A 27637-nucleotide genomic window follows, 5' to 3' on the forward strand; every position below is an offset into this window, starting at 1 on the left:
GGACAAGGCCCTGTAGACAGAACACATTACAGCCTGATAGAAACTTGGGTTTCAGCATTAGCCTAAACTGTGTGTCAGTTAACTACATGTAATGGATGTACATATTATGCCAATTTATGTATTTGTATTTTCTTTTTTTTTTTTTTGCATTTTCTTTTTTTTTTTTTTTGACAATTTTGTCCATAACTATACTGTACACCATTGCTTCCTAACACAAAGACGTGTCATTAAATACTTTCAGATTACATTTCATTATATTAGATGAGCATGATGTCAACTGATTGATAATCTACAAAAACACTTGAGACAAAATGCCCCTGAGATAAAATGGATTTATTAGCAAGAGGTAACTGGGAAACATATTTTTGTTTATTTGTTGTTATTATCATCATCAAATCTTTTATTCTGTTTTCTATTTTTTTTTCTTACAAAACTGGGAATATTTCTTCAGGTGTGGAAACATGAGGGTTGAAAGATAATTTTCATACCACTGGGTATTGCTAACAGCAAAATGTTTATTTGTTTATATACCTTATAAGAGTATGTGCATGTATAAGTGTATACAGTATAAGTATATAGTATTATTCTGTCTGTGAAGTGTTGCATGCCTGCCACATGAGCTTCAAAAGTGTACTGTACATACATAGTAAAAATACATACAAATATTCACAGAATAAGCACTACGTTACTATATTCCTGCTAACAGAAATGGTTATAGACAGGATTACAGTATAAATGTAAAACACTCTTAAGTTGCCTCCTACCTCTAAGTCATGGTTTCAAGACCACACTGTTATAGCGTTTTGTGTTTAAGCTTGAGATACAACTTTTTTTTCTTTTTTTTTTTTTGAAAGGATTACACTGTTCCACATTGAGAAATATGCAGGGTTGCATGTACAAAATGTACAGCACATCTCAGTGACGTGAATTAACAACAAAGTACAAAATACTTTCCCATGTTCATATAAAGAGCAAGTCACTCTCTCTTATACTACTACAAAAATAGTGTTTGAATGCTGCAGGCAGAGGTCATTCACATATGTTTTATCATAGTTTTTAACAGCAATGCATATAACAGAGTGATATACAGTCACGTTCCACAATCACTGGAACAGCAAAAAGGACAGATTGTCTTTTAATTACAGAAGAGCAACAACCTTTTACTCTACAGAAGTATCGCCAAACCTGAAGGTACAACACTTACCACCGCATGTGAGCTTTTGTCATGAGTTTGGGTTGGACAAAAAAAACCAAGAAACACAGGATTTAGACAGTAAATTCAGATGACTAACTTTCACCTTAAGTCAGCAAACTAAAGAGGTGTAATCCTTCTTTAGCGCTGTATGCTTATATCTGATTATATTAAATGAATTGAAGTGTCTAAGGTGAGTCTGGGCACCTCATGTGACAACAGGCAATGAAAAGAGTGTATCACTTTGCAACAAATAACAAAAAATGTTTAAAAACGTGTCAGTCGTGGGTTAATGAAGACATGTATCTTGGGCGCAGAGGTTCCCAACCCCAAGGCTGTGGACCATTACAAGCCTCAGAACATTTGCTACTGGTCAACTGTATGATTCAGCAAAAAAAAAAAAACAACTAAATAGTTCTAAAACTTTATTGACTATTATGTTTGCACAGTCTGTGCTACATTTTTCAAAGCTTGCTGTCATATTCCCAATGGCAATAAATTGATTTTTAGACATGCTAGCAGCATAGCTCTAGAGATGGCATTGTTGGCCTGTGGGTTCACCACTTTGGTCCAGACCAATGCCATGAAATTTGGTACATGGCATGGAGCCCAGAGGATGAACCCTAATGACTTGGGTGATCCCTTGAATAAAGAAGGTTCTGAGTATGTGAGGTAACCAGTCTGGCATCAGCACCTTCGGCATTCATTCAGTGTTTTTATTTCAATTTAGTAACTAACCACAACAAGACATAGAGCTTTGTTGATCCAGCTGGGCTGGTACAGAATGACATTATCAATATAAAAATGGTTTGCAGTTCAAAATGGTTGGGAACCCCTGTCCTCAGAGTAGTGAGCAGAAATGAAGAAACAAATCTCTCTTGTTTTGGTTTGGGAAGCACAGAGACAGTTATGCTTCAGATACCTTGCTGTCATCTCCACTGATCATTGTTTCCCAGCATTAAATACAGTTATATTCTCTGTGCTCTTTTACCTGATTTGATGCAGTTACATTTTTACATTGCTACATTGGTTGCAGAGAAATTCAGTCATCAGTAAATTTCAAGCAAAGAGAACAATGGCCGCCAGCACAAGTGCTCAGAAAGTGCAAAGTCGACACAGTATGAGATGATGCAAAATAATGTCATTGGTCACAAAGATGACACAGTTACGTGCAACCAAAGGGACCTCTGTTATTATGCTTGAAATAACCCAAAGAAATGTTAATGAATTCTTAAAGTAGGTGGCACCATGGCAACGGTAACAAACAAAAAATAATACACTGAAATGTTTTGTGTTGACAAAACAACCCTAAACATCTACTGTACAGAAGAGCAAATATATTAAACATGTACAGCAATACAAAAATTGGTGTGTATGTTAACTGATGTGTAATATTAACAGAGATAATAACGTGGAGGACCACCTTCCCCATCAGTTGGGCACTTTAGGCTCAATTCTGAGTGAAGCTTCATACATGCTTTCTTCATCCAGAACACAGCCATTATCCAGTAAATACTGGGCTACCTGAAACATGAAAAAAACAGTTTTCTTCAATTAACATTTACATACTTATCTACTGTTCAGGTGAAGAACAACACTGAAACTTCAGTGCAGTAGGAGACCTATAAGTAAGTACTAAGTACAAAATCCATTCAATAAGATCAAGTGCAAGAAGATCAGGTAAAGAAGTGTGCCTGAAGTGCACAATAAGTGCTAACTGGGAATGTTAGGGTGTTGAAATAAATCTTACAAAACATCACAGGTAGCCATTTTCTTTATTGTCTGTATCAGTTGGTTTAAACCTTTTTGGCTTGTGACCTTTTAGAATAAAACAGTGCCTACCATCATCTCCAATAGCATATTGTATGTCTTTTGGCCATAGCAGGTCTCAGAATTCCCCTCACCTCTGCTATATGACCTCCTTGATCCAAATCAGATGGGCTTTAAGAATGGCCACTGCACTGAAACAGCTCTGAAGTCTGTGACAGAAGCCCTAAGGGTAGTGAGAGCTGCGGCTCAGTTCTCGGTTCTTATCTTGCTGGACCTATCAGCAGCCTTTGATACAGTGAACTGCCACATCCTGCTGTCTGTACTTTCTGACATGGATATCTCAGGCAAAACATGTTCTTGGTTTGAATCCTATCTCACTGGTCGCTCCTTCAGTGTGTCATGGCAAGGACATACGTCCTTATCCCATTCCCTCCCTACAGATGTGCCCCTAGGATTGGTACTGGGAACCCTTCTCTTTGCAATATACACCACCTCCTCAGGTCCAATTATCTGCTCGCATGGCTTCTCATATCACTTCTATGCAGATGACACTCAACTTTACCTCTCATTCCCACCAGAAAATCCTACAGTCTCTGCGTAGATCTCGGCTTGTCTCTTTGACATATCCACATGGATGAAGGAATGCCACCTTCACTTAAACCTCTCTGGTTTAAGACTGAACTCTTAGTCATCCCAGCTAATCAGACTCTCCAACATTACATTAATATCAAAATTGCCTCTTCATCTCTTACCCAAACCAAGGTTGTGAGAAACGTGAGTGTCATGTTTGATAACCAGCATTCCTTCTCTGACCATGTTGCATCTGTCTCCCAGTCATGGGGGGGTGAACCTCTCAATCTTCAATAATCTCTTGAAGACTCATATCTTCCGAGAATACCTCCTCTCTTAACACCACCAACACCCTAACATGCCTAACTACCACTTACTATGCACTTTCACTGCACTGATTTACCCGATCCCCTTGCACTTATTAAATAGATGTAATACATAGTACTGACACCATGGTGTCTTACTGCCCTCAAGCTTTAGTGATGTCCCTCAGTTGTAAGTCGCTTTGGATAAAAATGTCTGCCAAATGAGAAAATGTAATTGTAAATGAATAATCACATTTTGGTTGAACTCGCTTCAAAAGATCAACATAAACAACCTGTGTGGAGGGGCTGCAAGTAGACATAGCTTCATTTGACTTGTCCCCTCCACTGAAGACCAAAAAGCGAGACTAAATTAAGGTTTATATAAAACCTTTCCTGACCGCTGTATTTATTTTAGACATAGCTTATTTAAGGAGTTATAAGCCAAGATGGAACCAATGGTCTACAATCTTGGTATTAATTTACCTTTGGTTGCAGATCAATCTTGTATGCTGTTTGCTGAAACTGCCTAATTTCTCTTATGATATGAGAAATCTGAAAAGCAGAAGAAGCAGGATATTAAAGGTTTGACTGTAAAATAACACATCTGCACAAAGTACCACATGTGGCAGGACACAGAAAATCTCACCATCCTCATTTTCGAGAAGTTGACCAAATTGTCTTCAGTGTAGTTCGGCGTTCCCTCTTCAATGAAAGCTAGGTCAGTCAGGTACATCCCCAGATAGGGCACACAGGGAGGATCACAGCTGGTGGGAAAAACACACACATCATCCACTTGTACTGCTTTATTGATCAAATCCAAAACGATGTCCTTGAACTGAACTCACTTCTTCAAAGCCTCTCTCAGGTTTTTGAACCTCCCCTCTGATGAGACCAGCTTCTGCAGCTTGTCAATCAGTGCTTTAGTCTGAGAGAAAACGGTTATCAAGAAGACAATTAATGATAACACTAACCACATTAGGAAGAAACAAAGTATAAAGAGATACACAATACACACCTGCTTGGAAACCTTGAGCCAGGTCTTCTTGAGGCGAAAGACAGAGCTGCGGTTGAGGGAGGAGGTGATCTCGAGCACAGCATTGTAGTTATGGAGACAGCGGCAGATGTCAGCTACAGCCACCCATTTCTCTATGACTGATACTCTTGTGACCACATCATCACAATGCAGGATCTCTGTGGCAATAAGGTTGCTTATCTTGCAGAGGAATGAGAGAAATGAGTGGTTTAGACTCAATACTACTGTTTGAAAACCAATAAAAGTTGCAGTAGAGGTGTGGTGTAAAGGTCATGCTTATTGGAACATACATCATTGAAGTGCTTTGTTGTTCTCATGATGTACGGTGTCTTCTCATTTTTGTCATTCTTCATCCAGCCTTGTCCAAAGAATTCTCTGTGAAAAGAACAAATCAACAATTAAAAAGATGTATGTATTTGTGTTCTTCTTGGCCACAAAGAGCTGAGATCGTACTCACTCATATGGGATGACCTTAAACACCAGGTGGTCCAGCAGAGTGAGCTGCTCTGCGATCTCCAATGCAGAGTGACTCTCAAAGGGCTCAGTCTTCCCCCCTCCCATCTAAGAGACACAAAAAACCCAAAAATGATTAAAGATGCACAAGGTGAGTGAAAATGCTGAATGCAAACACACAAAATTCAGTTAACTTGATGTTGGTAAATGGCAAGAATGCTCAAGCTAAGAAACTCAGTCTAACTCCCAGAGCAAAAAGGATGAGAGGAGAGGGAATATCTAAAAATATGTGTCCAGCTTTATTTTGGCAGAGAAATGTACTAACAAGACTTAAGAATTTTTGTGTGCAAATCTACTTCAAAGTTAAGGTGGATTGGAGAAAATCATTCTGTAAAAATTTTGAGAATTTATTAAAATTTCAAGTAACTTCTTAAGCAAAAATGCCACAAATTCACTTCACATATTTTTTTTGGTTTTCTTTGTCCTCTGTGATCGCAGACTGAATATCTTTGGATTTAGACTGTTGGTCAGAAAAAAAAATCAACATATTTGTAGATGTAACCTTTGGCTCAGGGAAATCACTCATGTTATGGACCAAACAATTAACTGCAAAACTAATCATCACATTAATTCACAATTAAAATAATAATTACTTGCAGCTCTTAAGTGGATGGAGTCTCCCCACATAAAAGTGGATATATTTGCATATTGTTGTTACAGTCTTGCTGCCTGTACCTTTAAAACTGCTCCATGCAAACCTTTCACACTCACCAGTTGTGTTACGTCTTCAAGGGTGATCTGACTGTCACCATGATCTTCCTGAGTTAGAGTCCTGACAGCAGAAGAAGAAAAAGTCAAGCTCTGAAGTATGTGTATTTGTCACAAATAGTGGGTTTACATAATAAATTTGAGTCCTCCAATAAAGCAGCACATAACAGTACCTGATGATGTTGGCTGCTGCTTTCCTCTCTTGGGTCAACAGCTCAGGGTCATGCATCACTTCCTCCAGGAAGGCAATAACCTTTGTCTTCAGCTCATTATTACTCTCAAAGTCCTGGAGAGGAATATGCAACACACACACACACACACACACACACACACACACACACACACACACACACACACACACACACACACAAAGGAGCCTTAGAATATATATTTTTTCAGTTAACTGTTTTTTTTTCCTTGTCTATGTTATTCCTCTGTTAATGACACAACAATCCCAAAGCCCTCAAAGAAAGCCCTCTCTGTATTGCACATAAGCAGGTGGGCAGTTCTGCATACAGTGTTTTGCATATCACTGAAAATCACAAATAAATTACACCAAACAATCTCAGACTATCTGTGGGTAAATGTTTCCTTTATTGATAATAATTTGACTGAAATTTTAAGGCAAGTTTTTGAACGGATGGACTACATTGTTATTTCGCCTGTACACATGTAAAAGAAATGTATGTAAAATGTAGAATTTTGCAGAAATATTGCAAAATTCATGTTCTGATACTGTCAGGCCTTGCCTGACAGGGGGAGTCATACTGCAATGATGAACTGTGCCAATACAGTAAACATGCCCTGATTTGTGTTGGGATGTTTTACCGGAGAATGTTTGGACACCCAGTGTCTCAGAACGTTCAGGACTCTGTTGGTTGCTGCTCGTCTAATCACAAACTCTTTGTCTCCGTTTCTCTGATCTGTTGGGAAACCTGCAGAAAAGTAAGTAAGTTTTTAAACTGAGCTCTCATGAGTATGATAATGTTTTCGCAAGCAAACTCCTACAAAGGTTGGAGAGTAAGAATCTAAAACCAGTGCTCAGTGGTCTTAATTGGAGAGTGGATAGATGTGCTTACCAGTGCTGGCGAGGGACATCCGCCGATATTTTTCCTTGGTAGGGGTGCCCTCATTGGCTCCGGCTGTAGCAATAGCAAAGGCGGAGGCAGCAGACAGGGCACTGCGGTTGTTATCCAGCTCTCGACAAGAGGGCATCACCATGCCATTGTTGTAAGAAAACAGGGAGAACTCTTCAAGGAAACATGGGTCGAGAGGAAATAAGTCAGCTTGAGAAAAGGCTTCACAAATAACATATTACAATAACAAATTTGCATATTTTATATGACTCAGAACTTTAAAAAAATGCTATTGATATGACTGAATTTAACTGACTTCAGATGCACTGCAGAATGACCTGTTTCTTCTCCTTACTCAAGCCTACACTAGAGGGCACTACAGGATAACACAACAGTGTCCCATCAGACTATACAAGAGGCTTTGATAATCAAGATGGTTGCAGCTAAATATAGCCACCAAATATCAGCATAACAGAGGAATCAACAGATTCTCTGCAGTCTGCTATGTTTAAATCTTGGGAATGTAGACAGATCATTCGCAGCTAAGAATCCTGCACCATGTGATACACACACATTGCTTCACAATTGTGGTTAATTCACATATTCACAGAGCAGACTTTGTTTTCAAAATCTATTGTGTGATTTTGTCATAAGATTTAGAAGGCACAGATAATCTTGGCTCCAGTGAAACAGCCTCATTACTGGGGGCGGCAGGGAAAACACAGTCTTGATGTAGTTGCTATGACACAAGTTTCCAGAACACCTACTAAAGCCAAGCATTGGCTTTCCCCACATGTTCATAACCATGAACAAATTAATATTTTATATGACTTACTCTTCACAGTTTCATGTTTGTTTTTCTTCTTTTTTTTCTTCACCCCAAACACTGAGTGAGAGCTTTTAATTTTGATATAAAACAAGCCAAAAAAAAAAACCCCAAAAAAGCAAACAAACCAATAGACAGTAAAATGTGGCTTATTTCAAATTTAATAATTGTGTCAGCTACAAGCTTTGTTTTATTATGTGGTCTGTTTCTGTGATTAAACAAAATAGTGTTGAGGGCTCAGTGATGAATGTGGCACTGGCGGAGGCAGTGGATACAGGTGGCATGTCAGTGTGCAGTTTACAAGCTTGGATATTGCAGTCGTTATTACGTCAGCGCACATGTCTAGGACACAATGTACCTGAGGAGTTTTTGCATTTAACATTTTTTGGGGTGGTTGGCGACTTGGTGGGAGAGGCCTCTGGGTCCCCATCGTCACTCTGGTTTTGATCATTGTCACTTTCCTCTCGTACTGAGAGATCTGTATCATAACAGAAGCACACAGATTACTCAGAAATAATTACAGCACGTCAGTATTGTAGCAATTCGCTTGGAATGGCTGCTGCCAACCCACCTTGTTTGCACACGGAGGTATCTTCCACCTTGTCCTTCTTGTCCTCTCCCTCGTCAGGGATTTTACTTGAGATAGGGCTGGACACATAGAGTTTATTGATGTCCAAGGTGGTCTTGCTGAACGGGGACATGGATGAGTACATGCTTGCATAGCCATTTGAGGAGCAGCTGAGGGCAGCCAGGTCAAGAGCTTTGCCCCCAGTGATGATGGGGATGTTGAGGGAGAGCTTGCGTCTGCGGTTTGGGGATGAGTTCTTGGCGATAGCGAGTGGAGGAGGGGAGGAGAACTTTCTGCTGGCCCTGGGGGAGCTGGGAGGCTCTCCATACAGGAGTTTACTGTTCTGACTGCTGGCAAAGAATAACTCCAGGGACCTGCATCAAGGGAGGATATATGCATTTGAATTTAAGACATAGGAATATGCTTCTTTGATGTTTGGTAAGTACACCCTATGTTTTAAGAGCTTAGCTAAATACACAACACCTCCTAAATAATTTATGCAAACCAAGTCAGCTGAGCAACCAGAAGTCCCTTTGCAGTCGCGTCTCATCATTTTAGAGCAGGATACAAGCTGCAGTGTTGCAGAAAACCTCTCCCACTCCCTGCAACCCTCCTGGCGACCTCACGGGTTCCCATAAATAGCACAGCGAGTGATAGTGCGCATGGCCACTGCTGACACAAGCAGCCAAGTGTAGGTGTTTCAGTGACATGACAAGCACCACGGGAGAGCATGCTGCAGGGTGTGGGCATAGGGAGCTCCCCCTGATCTGAGCCCCACAGTGGGGCCCTCGCTCTAGGCCTACAAAGCGCCGAGTTAGCCCCATCGCAAGACTCCATCAACATTTCACACTATGGATCTTTTGCAGACAAGGAAAGCGGGAGAGAGGGGAGGGTGGGGTCCTGCAGCACCGAGGCTGGTTGCCATAGAGCGACAGAGCCCAGTTGAGACACTCTCCCAGGCAGGCAGGAGAAACTGGACCCAATTACTGCCAGTGACCACACGAATGCACACACACACACACACACGCACACACACACACACACAAACAGTGATACAGAGGCATCATCTTCCTACACTGCTCCATCTGCTGCTTCTCTGTGCTCACGTAAACCAACAAAACAAACCCCCAAAATTCACATGCGAAGCCTTGAAGATTACGGGACTTAACTGTGCCAGTGTCACATACAGTATTGAAACACTAATTCTGCAAATATCCCTAAACACCAGCTGGACTAGCTTATTGAAATTCAAATCTAAATTGACTTAATTGGCATGACCATAACTACATACAGTAATGACAAATTAGACTGAATATGAAACATTTTTCAGGGGGTACTCCAGTGATTTTATATGGTGCTTTCATAAAGTTAGGGGCTACTGTCTATTAATCTCTTTATCCACCCTTCTCACCACAAACCACTAGTTCCACACATATTTATTTAATGACTGACCATTTTAAATTGTATTTACATGGACATTGTTGTTGTTGTTGTTGTTTTACTCCTGTGCAGCCATCTGCCCTACAAACCCGTAAGAACTGCTATAGAGAATGCATTGCCTTGATGTTTGAACTGAGCTTCTTGAGGTGAAACTACTCAAAATTTCAAACATTTGTATGCATAAAAATGGAAAGAGGCTATTCATATGGTTGCAGTTAAACCTAAACCTAGATTCTAACTGCAAGCTTCTTGGCTCCTGCACACGCCTTGCATTGATAAGAGGATGACAGCGCTTCACATCACTATAGATCAATCTCATCTTTATGCAACATTGCAAGGTCTGGGAGAACGCCAAACAGATCGAGTAAGATTTGTTTGTCTACTGTAAACGCTGTCAACAACCTGGCAATAATCAAGTCTGTCCAAATGTAAAATGACTCACCGAGCAGGGATGGCGCTGATGGGCTTCTTGTAGATGGTGATGAGTTTGTCTAGCACCACGTCAGCAGTGGTGAACACACGATAGGAGTGCAGAAAGGTGTTGAGGAAGTCGATGGAGAGGAAACGGAGGTCCGTCAGTCTCTCAAGCAGGCGCTCGACGCTGGCGTAACGGATCTGCAGCACCTTGCAGGAGTTCATCATCTTACTGAAGCGGATGTCCACATCATCACAGTACAGACTTGAATCTGACCTGCTCAGGAAAAATAAAGCACAAACAGAACTTGAAATAAGTGCCAGGAAAAGGGAGAAGATCCAAAGAGTTGCAATAAAGAAAAATGAGCTTACTTGATCATCTGTGGTACTGTGACTTTGGAGTTGTCTTCAAAGGCGTTCATCATCAGCCCATTGCACCGGATGTTATCTATGCACTGTAGGACAGATGCAGTCAAAGGAAACAGAGAAGACAGAGGAAATGTTAGGGAATTCTGTGACATGCAGGATTCCTGCCGACATCCTCGGCTTCTCGTCTGACGGCTGCAGACTGTGATGTGTGTTGACGTGCCTGGCTGATGTCACTGGTCCATGCAGACTTCTCCTGCCTCGAGGAGGCCACCAGGATGACTGTGAATGACTGGCTGTCCTTTGGCTCCACGACAATCTTGAAGTCCAGGTGCTCCATGTCTTGGCCGCTCTTGTCTGATTTGGCTTTGAGGTGAAAACAAAGACATAACATAAGCTGTCATTTTCTCTATAGATTTAAGCAAATATACAGTAAAGACATGGCAAAGGCGTTATCTACATTAATAAAAACAAGGAAAAGATCAACACTAAAAATAGTTATTTATTGATTAATTTATTTGGAATTTGTGGGACTGTTTGTCTTTAGAGCACTATTTTTCTGTTGTTCCAAATATTAATTATAAACTATTAATCAAGTCTGCACACTCTAGTAATCATATACACAACATCACACATGATACATATGATGCATATGTCTGTAAGCTGCTATATGAATAAAACACTCACACTCATCATCTGTCCCCTCAGGGTCCTCCATAAGAGTGCAGTCAATAAGCGAGACTACTCCATTCTGCAAACAACATATAATTTACTACACTCAGTTTCTTCACACCAGCGTCATTTTACTCAACATGCTATCATACATTTATAATACAAAGTTCAATTATCACCAATTTACTGCTGTAATGAATTTTGGAATTCATTGTTTTCATCTTTTCAAATGTCCTTCCAAGTGAAAATGCAGATGTAATTGTGAATGAGGCTAAGCAGTGTCAACAATCTATTGCCACTTTAAAGTTCTTGCCAAAACACAATGAACAGGTTATCATCAGTGACCCCACATGTGTCCTTTATGAATTCTTTATCATGAGCCAATGCCATTAATAAAGCGTTTTAGATTGCCTGTATGTAAAACAAATACAAGAAGCCATAAGACTTAAGACATATGACAATTGAAGAGATTGTTACTTTACTTTCTGTATAGATTGATCAGTGCACTTTCTGAAGTATTTGACATAATCTGCCTTTGTGGTGTTGGAAACTCTTAGCCAGTAAACAATAAGGCTGATAAATTAAAAACATTAATACATGGATTACATGCATGTATCATTTCCTGTGAATCCCTTGTGAGTTTGGGGGCAATTTGAATATAGTATGAGAATGGCGGACCCCACCACTGACAATGGCAACTACTAAATAAAGAGGTAATTCTGAATGCATGGCTATTGCTGAAAAATTATAAAACTGTACGTAGTATCACAAACACGATTTGATCTCATGAAAATCTTAAGGATTATAACCAAAACATCTCACAGCAACACAGTTACAGTTTTTCTGTAACTATATGTGAGGTCTTCAGTTGGAAGCTTTCTGGTCTCATCTTAGACCCCCAAACATCAGTTGCCCTCTGTAATGTTGAATAATGTGGAGTAATCATACACCACCACTCCATTACACAAATCAAAGTGACATCAAGCAGCTGCTTTCAAACATGCACTATGAGCCTGTGTGTCTGTGTGTGTGTGTGTGTGTGTGTGTGTGTGTGTGTGTGTGTGTGTGTGTGAGTGTGTGTGTGCGCACGCACTCGCAGGCTTGTATGAGTGTGAGTCGCTCTGGTGGTCATTGCCACTGATAAAACCCACAACATTGCTAACCCTGTAGCTTTCATCTCCTGTTAGTTAATTCGTTCAATTTAGCTCAGAGATTCGTGGCTGTGCGGCGCTGTAAGATTGTAATGTTTGAAATAAGGAGCAGCTCCACTACTAGCTCAGCAGTGCAGGCCCACCTTGGTGAGATGAAGCTTTCCCCCTGAACCCCTGGTGCAGATGATTAAATGCTTGGAAAAGAGAAAGCACTGCCTCTCTCCCTCCTTCTTCAGAGACAGAGAGCCCAGTCGCCCACGGGTGATCTTGCCCTTCTCGCTCATTGGCACCTGGATAAGAGACCCTGTATGTGGGAATAAAAGAGTATGTGCAAATAGACGTTCGAGGGAGAAAGAGAGGGGGAGAGATATACAGAGGTACATATATAAATGGAAAAGAGGCAATAACAGGGGGTAGGAAAAAAGGAGCAAGAGGAGGGGATAGTGGAGAAAGTAGATAAAAGAAAGAATCAATATCAAATTGCTTGTATTCCTCTACGATTGAATATATGTACAGTCACATGAGATACTAAGGATTAAATAATCTACCATTTCTGTTTTCTCTCATCCATCAAGGCCTGTTGGGGATGTGTGACATTTACAGTCCCAGATTCATCATCAGTTTGCCTCAGAGCAGTCTAATTACACTTGTAAATTAAAGACTCTACTCATGAAAAGTACATGTTGTTCCCCAGAGAGAGAGAGATATTGGTATTTTAATGTATAAAATGCAGGGCTGAAGATGTGGGACGGGGCTGTCAGACAAGTGAGGAGGGACAAGACAGGAAATATACCCCCACACCCCCAACCCCACCCCTGTTACCTTGTCTAACGAATGTCTGGCTGGTGTCAAGGAGAATCTCGCAGCCCTCTACAATCATTCGTTCTATTGCCAGGTTCTTCCTGATGTTCTCGGTCTCACTCACTTCATCGTGCATGATTCTAGTAAAAGGGACATTTTATCATCATTAAGACACAAAAAAGGAAATCATGTAGAAGAAGTCTAACTTTTTGTGTTATAACACTTAGGGATCATAGATTCATATAGTTAATTCAGGACACAACATTCACATTTCTTTTTGTGTACTCCCCCTAAACCCCCACCCAGCCACCACACACACCAAACCAAGACCAAACCTAAGCCTTTGATTTTTTGTATGTCGTTTACCCTACATTGTTGCTCACTTGAGACATCATGCAGGTCTTGGTTTTGACAATATTAGAGGAAAGTACCTGGAAAGCTCTTCCAGCTTAGATTTTGCGTAGTCCAGACTGTTCCTCTCTACATGTTCATGGGGTGTGTGGGCCAAAAGTTCATGGAGTGTAAGGATGTAGCGGGGAATCTACAGAAACAGAATAGAAAGCAACAACGGAGTCAGCCTGAAATATATCAGCTCGCATACATCCATAAATGTAACAACCACAACACAAACATGCATACACAGGAATAAACAAGTGCCAATGTGCACGTACACTAATGAGAGGTAGATCAGTAGAGAGCACAATCTACACTCATCAGCAAAATTTATTATCAACACAGCACAGCCTGCAGTAGGCCCCAGCAGGGTGGACTGTTGGGAAACTGCGTGCCTTGCCAGAAAGCAGCCATTATTAAAGCCTGAGCTCAAAAGACAACCGCTTTTTATAGACATGAAAAACACTACAGGGATATTCTGAGCAAAAGCAGACAAACGCCTGCTGTTTCTGTGGTTGATCAGCGATGCTACAGTATGGGACATCACCAACACCATTGAGCGTTCAGGAAGGAGGCGGGACTTTGAAGCCAAGTCCTGACTGAGCTGTCACCAGAATACAGGTCAGAATACATTGATGAAAATATTTTGGTAACACTCATCATTGGTCAGTTTGGTTATGAGGTTTCTCTTATTCAAATCATTCTATTCATCACTCTCAAATAAAGGCATTAAAAAAAAAAAAGTAACTGAGTCAGCCAGTGGGTCGCTCAAGAGCTCCTGGGCTGTAATGGAGGGAGCTGGATCACCTTTCATCCTCAGTTTAGCCTTAGATAATACAAGGACTGCTCACAAGGGGTTAATGCAAAATAAAAAATAACTCAATAACATATGATATACCTTAAAGATGATCAATCAAATCACTCTTAATGTACATTAACAGTGATAGAAGTTTGGTTAAGAAGTAAGTAATTTGACAGCTGTCAGGTGTTTGGACATAATCTGGCTGGGTGAAACATATTAGTCACAACATTTGAGGTGTGATTAAATCTATGCACATGAATAACCAGTCAGTCTTTTTTTTTTTTGGCAAATTCACCAACTGCTCAATAACATCTCTGTAAGTTTCCTCTACCCACACAATGGTCTAAATGCTATCACAAAAAATTCTCCACACTGTCATAAATATACTGCAATTCTCTGCAGTTCTTGATATCAATTTAACTTCATTGCTTTGTGAAAATGGTTGCATTCAAAGATACTGAGTCTAAACAATATCAGTGTCACCCTCCTTATGTAGTTTTGCCTGTAACTGTAGATCATAAACAAGCTCCTCCATTTGTTTAATCCCCAAATTCACAGGGACAATGCTGAGGATATGACCTCAGTATCATCAATAGTGCCTTCAGCCCTTACTGCCGGATTTATAGGTAGAGAATAACTAAATGTGTAATTTCAATTTTACAAGCATTGTTGACATAAACAACCTATCATTCAAAGAAAACACCAATCCATTGGTTTAACAGTGATACTGGATTGCAAACAAAACACAAGATACTAAAATGACATAAAAGTCAAAAAACTTTTAAGATACATAAGAAGAGAGCAGGTAAAAATGGGTATGGGCCTCGAAATGAATACTAGTGACCATATAAACTTGGCACAGACAGTGCCTTTAAAAGATATCCAGCTGTGAATGTACAGAAAACAAAGTAGCCAGCTGTTTTACAGACAGCTACAATGGGGTATCATTGGAATAGCAATAGCCACCTAGTATTAGGTTGGTGAAATATATGGCCCAAGGGTAGCATTTATATATGGAGAGAAGAACTTGGCCCAGAATGGCTGCGAGAGCACAAAATTAACGACAAAATCTGGCCCCAGGCTGCAGCTCTGCAGCAAACAAATGGGTCTGCCTTTATTTCTCCTGTATATCAGTGAGGCAAATGAGCTAACCTGGAACATAGGGTATGTGAGGAAGGTCTCCAGGGTCCTCTCCTCACAGTCAGGCTTGGCCTCGTACTGCTTCAGCAGCTTGTCAAAGTCTCGGTTCTGTTTGCAGTGAGCCAGGATCTGCAGGCTGTACTGGTGGTTCCTCACAAACTCCTGGTAGATGTTCAGCATGGGCAGCAGGATGTCAAATAGGTCCGCTGTAAAGAGATCAATAGCAAGACAACAATAACAAAAACGATACTGAGGGGTTTTTCTACGTCATCACCTTTAATCAAAGTTACCACTGAATGAGCTTTTCAATGTCAAGTCAACTTTACTTCTAGAGCACAGCTTGAGCTGACTAATGTGCTGTACAAAAGACAATTAAAATAAATAAAAGCAAGTAAAACAATGGTCAGAAAGAAGAAATTCACTTACCCAGCACTAATGTTGGCCAGCTCGCTATTCTGGCTTTTAGACCCTGGTAAAATATCTGATGTAGAAACATGATAGTTTCACTGGAAAAAAAAAGAGAAAATGTTAGTGAAACTGATTTTGTTTTTTTGTTTTTAAAAAAATCTTCTCAAACAAATACAGAGTTTGCAAGTTAATAATTCTGCCAACATCCAGTGAAGTTGTGATAAATGAATGAAGCGCAGACAGTCTGTACAAGAGCATGGGTGTGCAGGTTTTGACCATGAATGTGTTTAGATGAGTGTGTGGGTGGACTTTGAATAGGCCAATGAGGGCACATGCAGATTACTGTCTGTATGCCCAGCAAAGAATTTCCTGATGTGGCAGGAAACCTTGATATTAAACTGAATATGTTTACATGGCGTACAGCTTGCAAACACCCAGTTGACATAGTCATAAATCCTTTTTTTTTTTCATTAATCAACTATGTTCATATGGAGGAAGTACAGAACACATTGCTTAGTCTCACGTTGTTTACAACTTGATTTTCCCTCTGTAAAAAGACTAAAGGTGCACTACAAACCGTTGCATGAATGTATGCAGCACATTTTTTTTCTTTTCGGATTTTGTGGTGTGTGGTGGACAAGTGGAAACTTCAGGTGATATGGAAAAGATAGGTCACAGGCCAACCAAAAATCACCATAATACATTTTCTGTGTGCCATAAACATTCAAAAGAAATTGGATGGGATTCACACATTAGTTTTAAAGGTATCCTGACATAAATTTAAAAGTTGAAAAATGGAAATTTTAAACTGTCAGTTGTATGAGATGATAGATCAGGGGATTATCAGTATTATTAAGATTTATTGTCTAGACATCATGAACATCAGTATTAACCCAATGGTTGTCAAGGTAATGACACTTGAAATAATTATTGTGAGATTTGTCCACTGATTTTAGAGAGGAAGCAATAAAACACATGTCTCTAATGGTCTACACTGTATGTGACTGACATCTTTTACATACTGTACATCTTATTTTTCTACCAATCAGAATGTGGCACCCAATCGACCAATGAGAACACAACTACAAATCAACCAATCAGAACGCGACTACAAACTGATGAATCATAACATGGCTACAAACCAACCTATCAGAACATGGCTACAAACTGACCAATGAGAGTAAAGCTACAAATTGACCAATCAGTATAAGGCTATAAGCTACCAAACGAACCAATAAGAACACAGCTATGAATAGACCAATCAGAACATGACTACAGATCGACCAATCAGAATAAAGCTACAAATCGACCAATCAGAACGTGGCTATGAATTGACTAATCAGAATACGACTACAAATCAGTCAATCAAAATAACGTCACAAACTGACCAATCAGAATAAGACTACAAACTGACCAATCACAACGTGTCTACAAATCAATAGCTCAGCAATGCCTTGAAGGAATTTCTCCAAATTTGGTACACAGGTTCACCTGGACTCAAGGACAAGGTGGTGATCAAAGGTCAAAGTCACTATGGCTGCACAAAATACGCTTCTAGCCATAACTCAAGAATTCACACAACAATTATGTCAAAGTTTTACACAAATGGTTAATATTTTATATGACTCTTGATAAACAGGGATGTAATCTGAAACAAGCTGAGTGGCAGAGGCATACATCCACAAGCCGATAATTCTAGTTTCTAGACTGGTAAGTAAACAGCTGTTAATGCTAACGTTGGCTATGTAGCAATAGCAAAAAAACAAATGTTTCTTATTATTGCCTCTGACAGTCAATCAGTGGAAAAGCAACACAAAGACACAAGGATTTACTACCCATGTGCGGAAAACTCCACAGGGTACCTTTAAGAAGATTACTTTTTTAGGGCACTCTTATAGATGAGAGGATCCAACCTGTTGAGGAATATGCTGCTGACATCATCATGGGTGATGGGCGGTTTCTTGGAGCTGGCAGCCATGCGGAGTGGCCTCAGGAAGTTGTTCACCAGGATGTGAAGCTGCTGTACATACTCGGCCTCTGAGTCTAACATACTGAACACCACCTGGTTCCTCTTCCTCATGCTTTCTGCATGTGGTGAGCGGATGTAGTCCTGGATGATGGTCTTCCACTTCCTCCTGCAAATCCATCCCCGCAGGAAGCTCTGGACCTGAAGTAGACCAGGGTTTTATGGGCTATGGTCAGTTCCTCAAAATCTAAATACACTCTTATATATAGATATATAATGATAATATGTTTAGGGGTGGCATGGTAGTGCAGTAGTTAGCGCTGTCTCCTCACAGCAAGAAGGTTCTGGGTTTGTGGGCTTCCTCCCACAGTCCAAAGACATGCACGTTAGGTTGATTGGTGACTCTAAATTGCCCATAGGTGTGTGAGTGTGTGTGGGGTTATTTGTCGCTATGTTTGTCAGCCCTGCGATAGACTGGCGACCTGTCCGGGGTGTAACCCGCCCTTGCCCAGTGTCAGCTGGGCACCACCCCACCCCCCCTGCGACCCAATTTCAGATAAGTGGTATGGAAAATGAATGAATGAAAGAACAAGTTTATGATTGCATGCTTTACTTTTTTGATCTTCTTGATCTCTGAGTCGTCGTCAGTTGGGGCAGCTGCAGGGCTGGCGTGGATCTTTTCATTGTCTTTAAGCAGCCCAGCGATCTGCCAGGGAAGCAACCACAAGAAAGACCAATCATTCCCACTTACACATTTCTCTTCTTCTCACTTAGTGTACCAGCATGTAAACAAAGTGACTGACTCAACAGGACAAGACCTGTCAGTGCTGTCAACACTGACACATTATAGCCTGACTAAACTTGCTCTGTTCACTTGGCTGGTATCTCTGCATCAATATTTATTTACATTGGTCATTTAAATGCAACATGTACCAGACTGTCCTGCATGTTGACAAGAGGTAAACAGGCTGCTGAGAAAAAAAAACCCCAGACTGGAACTGCCTTGAACTGTTTGATGCTGTGTCTCCATTTACTTTGTAGACAGCAAGAGAGTTAATTGTCATTGCATTTCATAGAGGAGATACAATATAAAGCTGTGTTCATGCATATTCAGCACATAATTTGATTTCAAGCATCACATTTGCACATTAAAGTAAAATGACTATTTGATCTGAAGAATACAGCTGGGAACCCAGCCCTATTGGAGGCATTGTTTCAGAGAGGAGATGCAAAGTGGAGAGTGGTCGGCCTGACCACGGCTCTCTCTGTGACGGGGTAGTGCTTCTATATCTGTCCTCTCACACTAGTTTCCACATATGAGGCAAACAGAGCAATAATCAGCATAATGCATTGTTTTCCCACTGGTACAGCTGTTATTTTTGTGCTGGCAGGTTAAGACAAGGTCAAGACACATTCAAATTTTAGAAAGGACCACAAGGGCAATGCAAGAAGCAGTGGTAATATACTGTCATTGTGCCAGTTCAGTAAATCTATTTACAGCAGGTCTGACTGTTATGCGGCTGCCACACATTTGTCTATAGATAGAAAATCCTGTAATCCTCCAGTATTGTGGTTTAGTCAGAGAGAACAAAATCCTGGATATTTTAACAGCACTTGCTTTAGTGTTGAGGACCCAAACACAGTAAAAGGATGGGTATCAGAAGACACAGTTCAGCCGAAATAGCTCAAAGATATACTTATAACTGGGATGTAATGCAAAGCTATGACCTGTATCTGTTTATATCACAAACATGATACAAAATCTGTTTTTAGATTTATACCAGAAGTGGTGAACTGTTTTCTACTGTCATTTGTACTCTTCTTACTGTATGTACATGTACAAGTACAATAAATATACAAAATAATTAAAATAATACAAAATAATATAAATAACATTATATCTACCAGATAATAAATTAGAAGTATGTATTTATTATTATTAAGTCTAAATTAAAGGAGTGTAATAATGGATAAGCTGGAATGGATAAGCTCAGTATAAATATAGTAGGATGACATACAACTCATGATGCATGATTATTCATTAAAAAAAACAAAAACGGTTGTATATATATATATATATATATATATATATATATATATATATATATATAATGGGAGGAGGCTCAGATAAATTTGACTGAAGTGTGATAGAAAAATAACAAAAACTGCTGACAAATATCTGAAAAGCACTTTTGCTGATTAGCAGTCACTTTTGAGATGATCCCTAACTTCAATTCTATCTGCTGTCATGTCACACAAGGTGCAGACTTCAATATCATGAGGTAAAAATAGCACCTTATCCTGAACTGCCCAACAAATCTGGTGAAGACTGGCGAAAAGCTGTTGGTGATGAACCTCAGTGACTGTCTAAATATCACACTTAAAATGACCTCTCTTTGTGGTTTTAGCCTACTGTTTGTTTACATTTGAACAAATCTTCATCATGGAAAGGTGCTACTTTGGCTGGAAGTGATTCCTGTTTGGACTGTATAGACAACAATCACCTTTTATTTTGACCTGATTATTTTGATACTAAAGAAAAAGTGAATCCGACCTGAAATTATTTCCTATGATTTCTAAACAGATTTATGGATGTCCTCTAAGAGTGATATCAGAGATCCTGGCATCACTGTAAGGAGTGAATCCAGCTGATTGTAGCAAGGTGTATTTAGATTTGACTGGTGTGACGTTTGTGGAAGGGTGAGTATTAGTGAAATATTCAGATGCTGTTCGTATCAGTTCAGAGTGCATTATCTGTTCCTATATGAATAATGTATTCATATTTGTTTACATTGCTACTCCTGAGCGTAAAGGAATGACAGTGAATTTTACCTCTGACTTCAGCCTTTCAATCTCTATTTCCCCATCTTCTATCTGTTGTCGAAGTTGCTTAGCAACTGTTTTCTCCGTCTCCACGATCTGAAGCAGATGAAGATACTTCTGCATGAGAGTCTCATGCTCGGTAGCCAAGTTTCTGTAACTGTAACACATGCAAACACACACACACAGACACACACACACACATGGTTTTGTATTGTAGCTTGAGGACTGAATTACACATTAGTGCATGTAGCTTCATCTCACATCAAAGCAATCAGGTTTTTCTTGTGAACAAAGCATTTTTCTTCAAGTCTGTCATACCCCATAGTTTTAACTGCACTTATGAAACCATGGCAACATACCCTACAGAATGAGCACATCAGTCAAAGATTTCTTACCCTCTACTGACTAATTCAACTTCTAATTGCCATATCTGCACATTTCACTGATGTGTGCCTTTTACCTGGCATGTGATATTGCTGCCACCCATTCATCGCAGTCCTTTACATCTTCTGTACGTAACTCAAGCGCCTTTTGGTTTTCATGGGTGAAGCTGACAGTGAAATAGTACTGAAACAAACAAGGGGAGAGAGAGAGTGAGGATTAACCTGACATGTTTTATGTTCTAAACAGGAAGGAGTATTCATTATTAGACACCTTCTAGATAAATCTATTATATAGTGGTTTGGCTTAAGCTTCTCCACTGCTTTTGTCTCTGTGTTTGTTCCACTGCCTCGCTGCTGCAGACATCAAGCGGGTGATTTAAAACCACACAGGGCCTGGGGAAGCCACATCTTCCTCGCCCACCAGTGCAATTGATGGAGCACGCTGAGGGAAGCCTCCCCCAGCTCGGTTCCTGGGATGTCTCTGGTTCCCAGGAGGAAATGCCATAAGACATGGAGGCTGGAGCCATGGCCAATTACATAACTGTGCGATACCTGTTTCCTAGCAACTCCAGTCAATGTGAACAGTTAGGTTGCGTTTGCGTTTTTTTGTGTCACTCGATTAAAGATAAGCGTGATTCCTTTCGTGCTGGACTCCCAGCAGCAACTAATTCTAAGGGGTTTATATGATTTTAACCTATTCTACTTGCGTATGAGTTAATACTTCAGGCTGTTTTAGTATTTTTTTTTTACTTGATATGCCTTTCATGTGCATCCTTTGATTGAAGAGATGATCATTTGCAGGCCTCTGGGATCCTTAAATGCAGTGGCGAAACCTAACTAAACAGGAAATGAAATAATATTTTTTTTGTTTTAATCCTCTTCAAAAAAGGAGGCCTTGTTGTGATTTCAAGCTTTCACTTTTTCTTTTACTTTATTAGGAGAGGTGACAGGACGCATAAGATACTAGCGATTAGTTGTTCTTTTCTGGCACCTACATGTTCCTAAACTAAAATACAGTTTTGATTCTGAAGTATTTTGCTAATACAGATTTTTTATACAAAACACATGATGGGTTTATGAAATATTCATCAGTCCAAGCAGTAAATAAGAAATAGATCAAATTGGCTCCACCTTGACTGGATATAGTATTGAAATGTTGTACACTTTCGAAGCAGTCATTCTTAAAAACGGGTTTACCAGTAGCAAGGAATGGAACATTTACTGGATTAAAATCATTTTAATTTTCATCATTTAATTTTAAAATAATCTAATAATTACTTTATCAATTGAATAATTTTCTTAAGATTTATAGATGAAGTGTAGGTCATTGATATTGGCACATTTCGGGCTTCCATTTGTCAGGAATTTCCTCCTTTGCAAGAAGCCATTCTGCCGAATGAGAACTTTTACTGTTGATACCAAACAACATTTTTCTAGCACATAGAACTTTTGATTAAATTAAATCTTGAACACAAAACCTTTATTCAATATACAGTATTGCTATGTTTTATTAAAGGATGTGAATATTTCTGCTATCATGGTTAAATTACAAAATGGTGTAACTATTTGGACATGTGTAAAAAGAGCAACCTTGCTTTTATATGAAATATAGTGATGCTTGTGGGTTTTCAAAGTGGCTACAAGTATGTATGAAAATGGCTGGTTTCAAAAAATAGTTTCAACAACTTCCTGCATTTATCATTGCAATTTTCCAAAAGAAAGAAATTTTCATGAATTTTAATTTTTAAAGGCATTGATTAGTGTTCTTGGGTTTATATCATGTTTATTCACTACATATAGCATATATTACTAATCAGAATAAATAAAAAAATAAATAAAATGATACCACAACTCCCATAAGTGAAATGTCATCCTCCCTTTGGACTGCTACAGCCATGTTGAGTAAGACCAGTCTCTAATCTTTGGCCTGCAGATGTTCAACAGGCGCCTATCAACCTGCAACTGATCATTATTCATGGCTGACTTCTCGTCCATCTTTACATTCATTAGGTATTCATCCTACCGTCAAAGAAAATCTATTTCTGTCAGGGAGGCATGCATGTTGTTGTAGTTTTCCCTCATGATCTCTCTAAGAGCGCGGTGAGTGTCTGGTGTGAGGCCATGTTAAGCACACTGTCTGCTTCCTGCTGTATGTTTATGGCTGAGTCATGCACCTTTAAAAATCATTACTGATGTTAACATAGATATGAGATAGAAACTTCATTGATAAATCCTATCATATTGATACATGATCATTATTTGCTCTCAAATCAATGAAATTTGCATCTTTTGTTATGGGGCCAAAACTCTTGTCAGTCTTGCTTTGCTGTGGATACGAATGAGTGGTAAATAAATATTTAGAAATATTTTCATTGTTCTTTCTACCTGAGTTGAATAATTCCTGTGCCTTGTGTAATTGCCACTGACTGGTAAACAGCTCAGTTTTACTGCAGCAGTACTGGACTTTGCTGAACCATATGACAAGATCTATACAGTAACATATTCCCTGGAGAGCTGAATGTTAGTAATCACTCAGCATGCATCCACTTTCATTTTAATGAGGAGCTTAAGTTTGGATGCTAGTCTTCTTCATACCAACACGACCGACCTCAACGCATCAAATGTTACCGCTACATATCACTCACATCCTTTGAGTTACAGTACAGTTTGAATCAAATCAGCCATGACTTGCTCCTGCAGCTTCTTGTATTATTGGTTGAAGTGCTGCTGTTTCCCAGTGTGAGCGAGCTGTGTTTTCTATAAATGGACTCTGACCCCTCCAAGGTACTGCAAGAACAAATTTAGCCCAGATAGCGCTCACATTAATAGGAGAGATGCGACACACTACTTCTCTCCTCTTTGTTACCCCGCCTCTTCTAACTGCATCATTCTTTAGGATGCAAATAAGGGTTGCCATAGAAACCTTGGGCTCAAACGCATTATCATTTTCACACTAACTGCATTTGAGGATAAATATAATGTAGGGATTATAGTGGATTGCTAAAACGTTGCCACAAAACCATAAATCCAGGTGGGCATGGGAGATAGAGATGATATTTTCTTACTCTTACAATATTTGTGCTCTTAAGGATGTTTGTTTGTTTGTTTGTTTACGTTGAGAGGTAACTCTTCGGCAGCGCATCATATCAATCACATCATTAATTGTGCACCTCTCAGTGCTTTCTCTCTCTTCGCAAACAGGATTCACAGAACAAAGGGAATCAATATCGTTTATCTATTTTATCATGAATTGAAGTCCAAGACGGCAGGGATCTATTGATCCGACTTTTATCAGCATGTTCACATTCACATTACTGCATTTAAAAATTTAAAACAGCAGAATGCAGAGGGAAACAGCACTGCTGATAAAGATATAAGAAGAATCCAAATTCTTCCTGGGAGGGTTTTTTTTTTTTTTTTTTTTTGGTGCCTTTAAAGTAACCGTGAGAGCACAACATTAGCCAGTGTGTTGCATTCTGCTTTGTCAGCACAAGGGCAGCTGTTCACAGGAAGAGCCTGGACTCACTTTGGATTGCAGCCCTACCTACGGAGTCAGGCACAGAGCCTGGAGAGAGGAGAGGGGACAGTGACAGTGAGGCATTATGTTCCTCGACTGTTTATTCACAACAACAATATTAGCAGGCGTGTTAACCTTTCGACTTAGAACTTTTGTGTTTTAATGAAGCAGTCACTGGAGATCTCTTAGAAACAAGTGAATCCTACATTTGCAAATTTGATTTAAATGTTGCTACACGCAGTCTTTATACCACTGTAACAGGGACATGATCAAAGATAGCACTTCTAACCAGTGATGCAACAACAACCACGTGTAATGCAAATGAATATATATTAGATTGAATCATTTCATTCAGGTCAGCTAGATCAGAGCTGACTGATCACCGGCACCCTGCTGCTTCTTGAGCCTCAACTGTAATTTTATCTTTTTACCACAAGATGGAAACCCTGAGGCCACAACTTTTTTTTTTTTTTTTTTTTTTTTTTTTTTGCATGTTTTATTGGAGGGAGCATTAGGTATATAACTCTCCACCCTGAAACGTCAAAAAGATGATGACTGATGTTGATGATGACTGAAAGTCAAAAGCAAAATATGTGACCAACCAGGATGCAAATGCATCATGTGCATGTCATGCACCACTGAAAACTCTCCCACCAACAGAAAAAAAAAAAAAAAAAAAAAAAAAGGATCAAGCTCCGGTTTGCTGCAACCCAGAGCAAAACACTGCATAGCCCATTGCCAGGGCTGCTGTAATATCATTAGGTGTTAATATTGTTACCTCATCATTAATGCCGTGCATGCATTACATAACGGGCGGTACAGCAATCTGGACGCTCGTGTTATTCTTCTGCGCTGGGTTTGAGGTCATCATGCGCTGGGATGTGAGAAGAACATGTTCATGAGAGAATCGTTTTGTTCTGGGCTAATGTCGAGTTCAAAGCCACCTGGCGCGCAGGAACATTTTTCTTACATCCAGTGTGGCCCGCGTCAAATATTTTAACGTGTGGTCTGAAAAACAATAAAGCAGTGAGAGAGGGAGAGAGGCTGCGTGTGTGCGTGTGTGTGTGCGTGCGTGCGTGCGTGTGTATGTGTGTGTGTGTGTGTGTGCGCGCTCTCCATACCTGCTTTTCCAAGCACTCCTTGGCTGACAGTGAAGGTTTCGGAGAAGGCGCCCTGTCGCATATGCATCCCTCCAACAGGTATAATCCCGAGGGTCGAGAGCTGGACTCGTTCTCGAAATAAAAGAGCATATTCTGTAATAAAGCGAACCACTTTGTGTGCCATTTCGTGTTGTCTGAGCTCTTTTTGCTCAAGCACCCTCGCCTTGTACCATCCTTTTTTGCCAAAAGCCCCAGGTAGGTGACATGACCATCATTAAGTCGTATTCCCTTCTGCATTTTGATGAGGAGACTTCAGCTGCACACGGTGGATCGGCCGTTACATCCTTCTGAAGTCGCTCCGGAGAGAAATCAAATCAAGAAAGACAAGATGTTGACTTTCTGAATGCGGACCTCTAGCAGCAGGCTTGTCCGCTCTGTCCGACGCATTCAGCGTGTTGGCATTTAAGTGAAAAGAGAGGAACAAAACGAGCAGCACAAGTCCAGCATCCTAAAATCTTTTGTCATACTCCGAGCGCTTTGAAGGTCCACATTTCCCCATCTTGGAAAAAAAAAAAAAAGACAAAAGATGAAAAGTGGTGGGAGAAAAAACAGTCTAACCAAGGCAAGAGGAGAAGGAAGAAAAGGGGTTCGAGGTTTGTCCCTTTCTCACATTAAATCTCCAGAAACCAGTAGGCTTGGTGCTGAGCTCGGCAGTGCTGGGTGAAGTCACATGACGCATGCTTGGGAAAGCAGATTTCAGGACCTTGGACAGGGACGTTTCAACAAGATGCCGCATAAATTGAGTTTCAAGTAGTATAGAAGCAAATGCTGGGGGCACAAGACTAATATGGAAAATAACAAGCAGCCAAGAGAAAAATCCTCACACTAATGTAAATCAGCCATTGAGCAGCTGATTGCTGAGTCCATGTATTTTCACTTTACATTCTCCATATTTTATCTAAAACTTTCTGTAGCAGGACTCTTCTGATATCTCAACTATTCACCATGTTCGCGATGGAAAAGCAAGCAACCAGTTTGGATACTTTGAAGTGGTTACATAGAACAATAGAAGTTCCTTTATTACCTTTAGCATAAAGGAGCATTTTGTTTTTGGTGCAGTTGATTCACTGGAGGACAAAATCTGTCAGCCAGCCCTCAACTTAAAGGTTGAAGTTTACAGTGTGAGCTAACCAGAACCACCACTGCTCAGGGTTCCCCTATTCTGAGATTTTAACAACATCTTATGGTCTTCACCCACCGTATGTGTGAGTTAAAGGGCTGAAATTGTTCTGCCTCCAGTGGTGGAAAGTAACATGGTGCATTTACTCAAGAACCGTCCTGAGGTGCAAATGCGAGGTATGTGTACTCTCCTAAGTATTTCCATATCATCGCACTCTAAAAATAATAATAATAATAATAATACACACAAAATAATACATGATTAGTCAATTTATATACTAGTTGATTAGTCAATTGTAAAATAATGAATCTGCAACTGTTTTGATAACCGATAAATCGTTTAAGTCATTTTTCATGCAAAACATTTTATGGTTTCAGTTTCTCAGATGTCAATAAATGACATTAAACTGAATCATTTTGAGCATTTTGACTGTTGGCCTAACAAAAAAAGACAACAGACCATGTCAGCTTTTGCCATATGTTCTCGAGCAAGCCAAAAAATAAATGGATTGATAAAGATA

General features: G+C 39.9%; 1 protein-coding gene across 1 annotated transcript; it reads right to left on the reverse strand.

The window, feature by feature from the left end:
• Positions 1-78: 78 nt before the first annotated feature.
• On the reverse strand, positions 79-26672 carry rasgrf1 (Ras protein specific guanine nucleotide releasing factor 1). The gene is made up of 27 exons (XM_071499445.1): positions 25959-26672; positions 21398-21504; positions 20947-21094; positions 18728-18820; positions 18062-18315; positions 16167-16246; positions 15753-15946; positions 13837-13946; positions 13427-13545; positions 12748-12908; positions 11469-11532; positions 11005-11147; positions 10788-10870; positions 10444-10692; positions 8565-8935; positions 8352-8471; positions 7171-7341; positions 6920-7026; positions 6265-6377; positions 6095-6155; positions 5328-5431; positions 5161-5245; positions 4853-5050; positions 4683-4762; positions 4484-4601; positions 4321-4389; positions 79-2716 (listed from the first exon to the last, which is right to left on the reverse strand). The coding sequence occupies exons 1-27, from the start codon at positions 26232-26234 to the stop codon at positions 2624-2626; spliced, it is 3771 nt and encodes a 1256-aa protein (XP_071355546.1). The 5' UTR covers positions 26235-26672; the 3' UTR covers positions 79-2623.
• Between the last annotated feature and the right edge of the window lie 965 nt (positions 26673-27637).

Source organism: Trachinotus anak, unplaced genomic scaffold (genome assembly GCF_046630095.1).
Source record: "Trachinotus anak isolate AG129_WGS33_773 ecotype Australia unplaced genomic scaffold, CSIRO_AGI_Tana_v1 ptg000002l, whole genome shotgun sequence".
Classification (NCBI taxonomy): domain Eukaryota; kingdom Metazoa; phylum Chordata; class Actinopteri; order Carangiformes; family Carangidae; genus Trachinotus; species Trachinotus anak.

Bases quoted from the DNA above. Each gene is read 5' to 3' on its own strand.
- rasgrf1 (XM_071499445.1), bottom strand. From the start codon at position 26,234: ATGCAGAAGGGAATACGACTTAATGATGGTCATGTCACCTACCTGGGG. The intron at 21,505-25,958 runs GTATGGAGAGCG...TGTTTGTTTCAG, and splicing joins AGGAGTGCTTGGAAAAGCAG to TACTATTTCACTGTCAGCTT. The intron at 5,432-6,094 runs GTGAGTGTGAAA...TGTGTCTCTTAG, and splicing joins TTGAAGACGTAACACAACTG to ATGGGAGGGGGGAAGACTGA.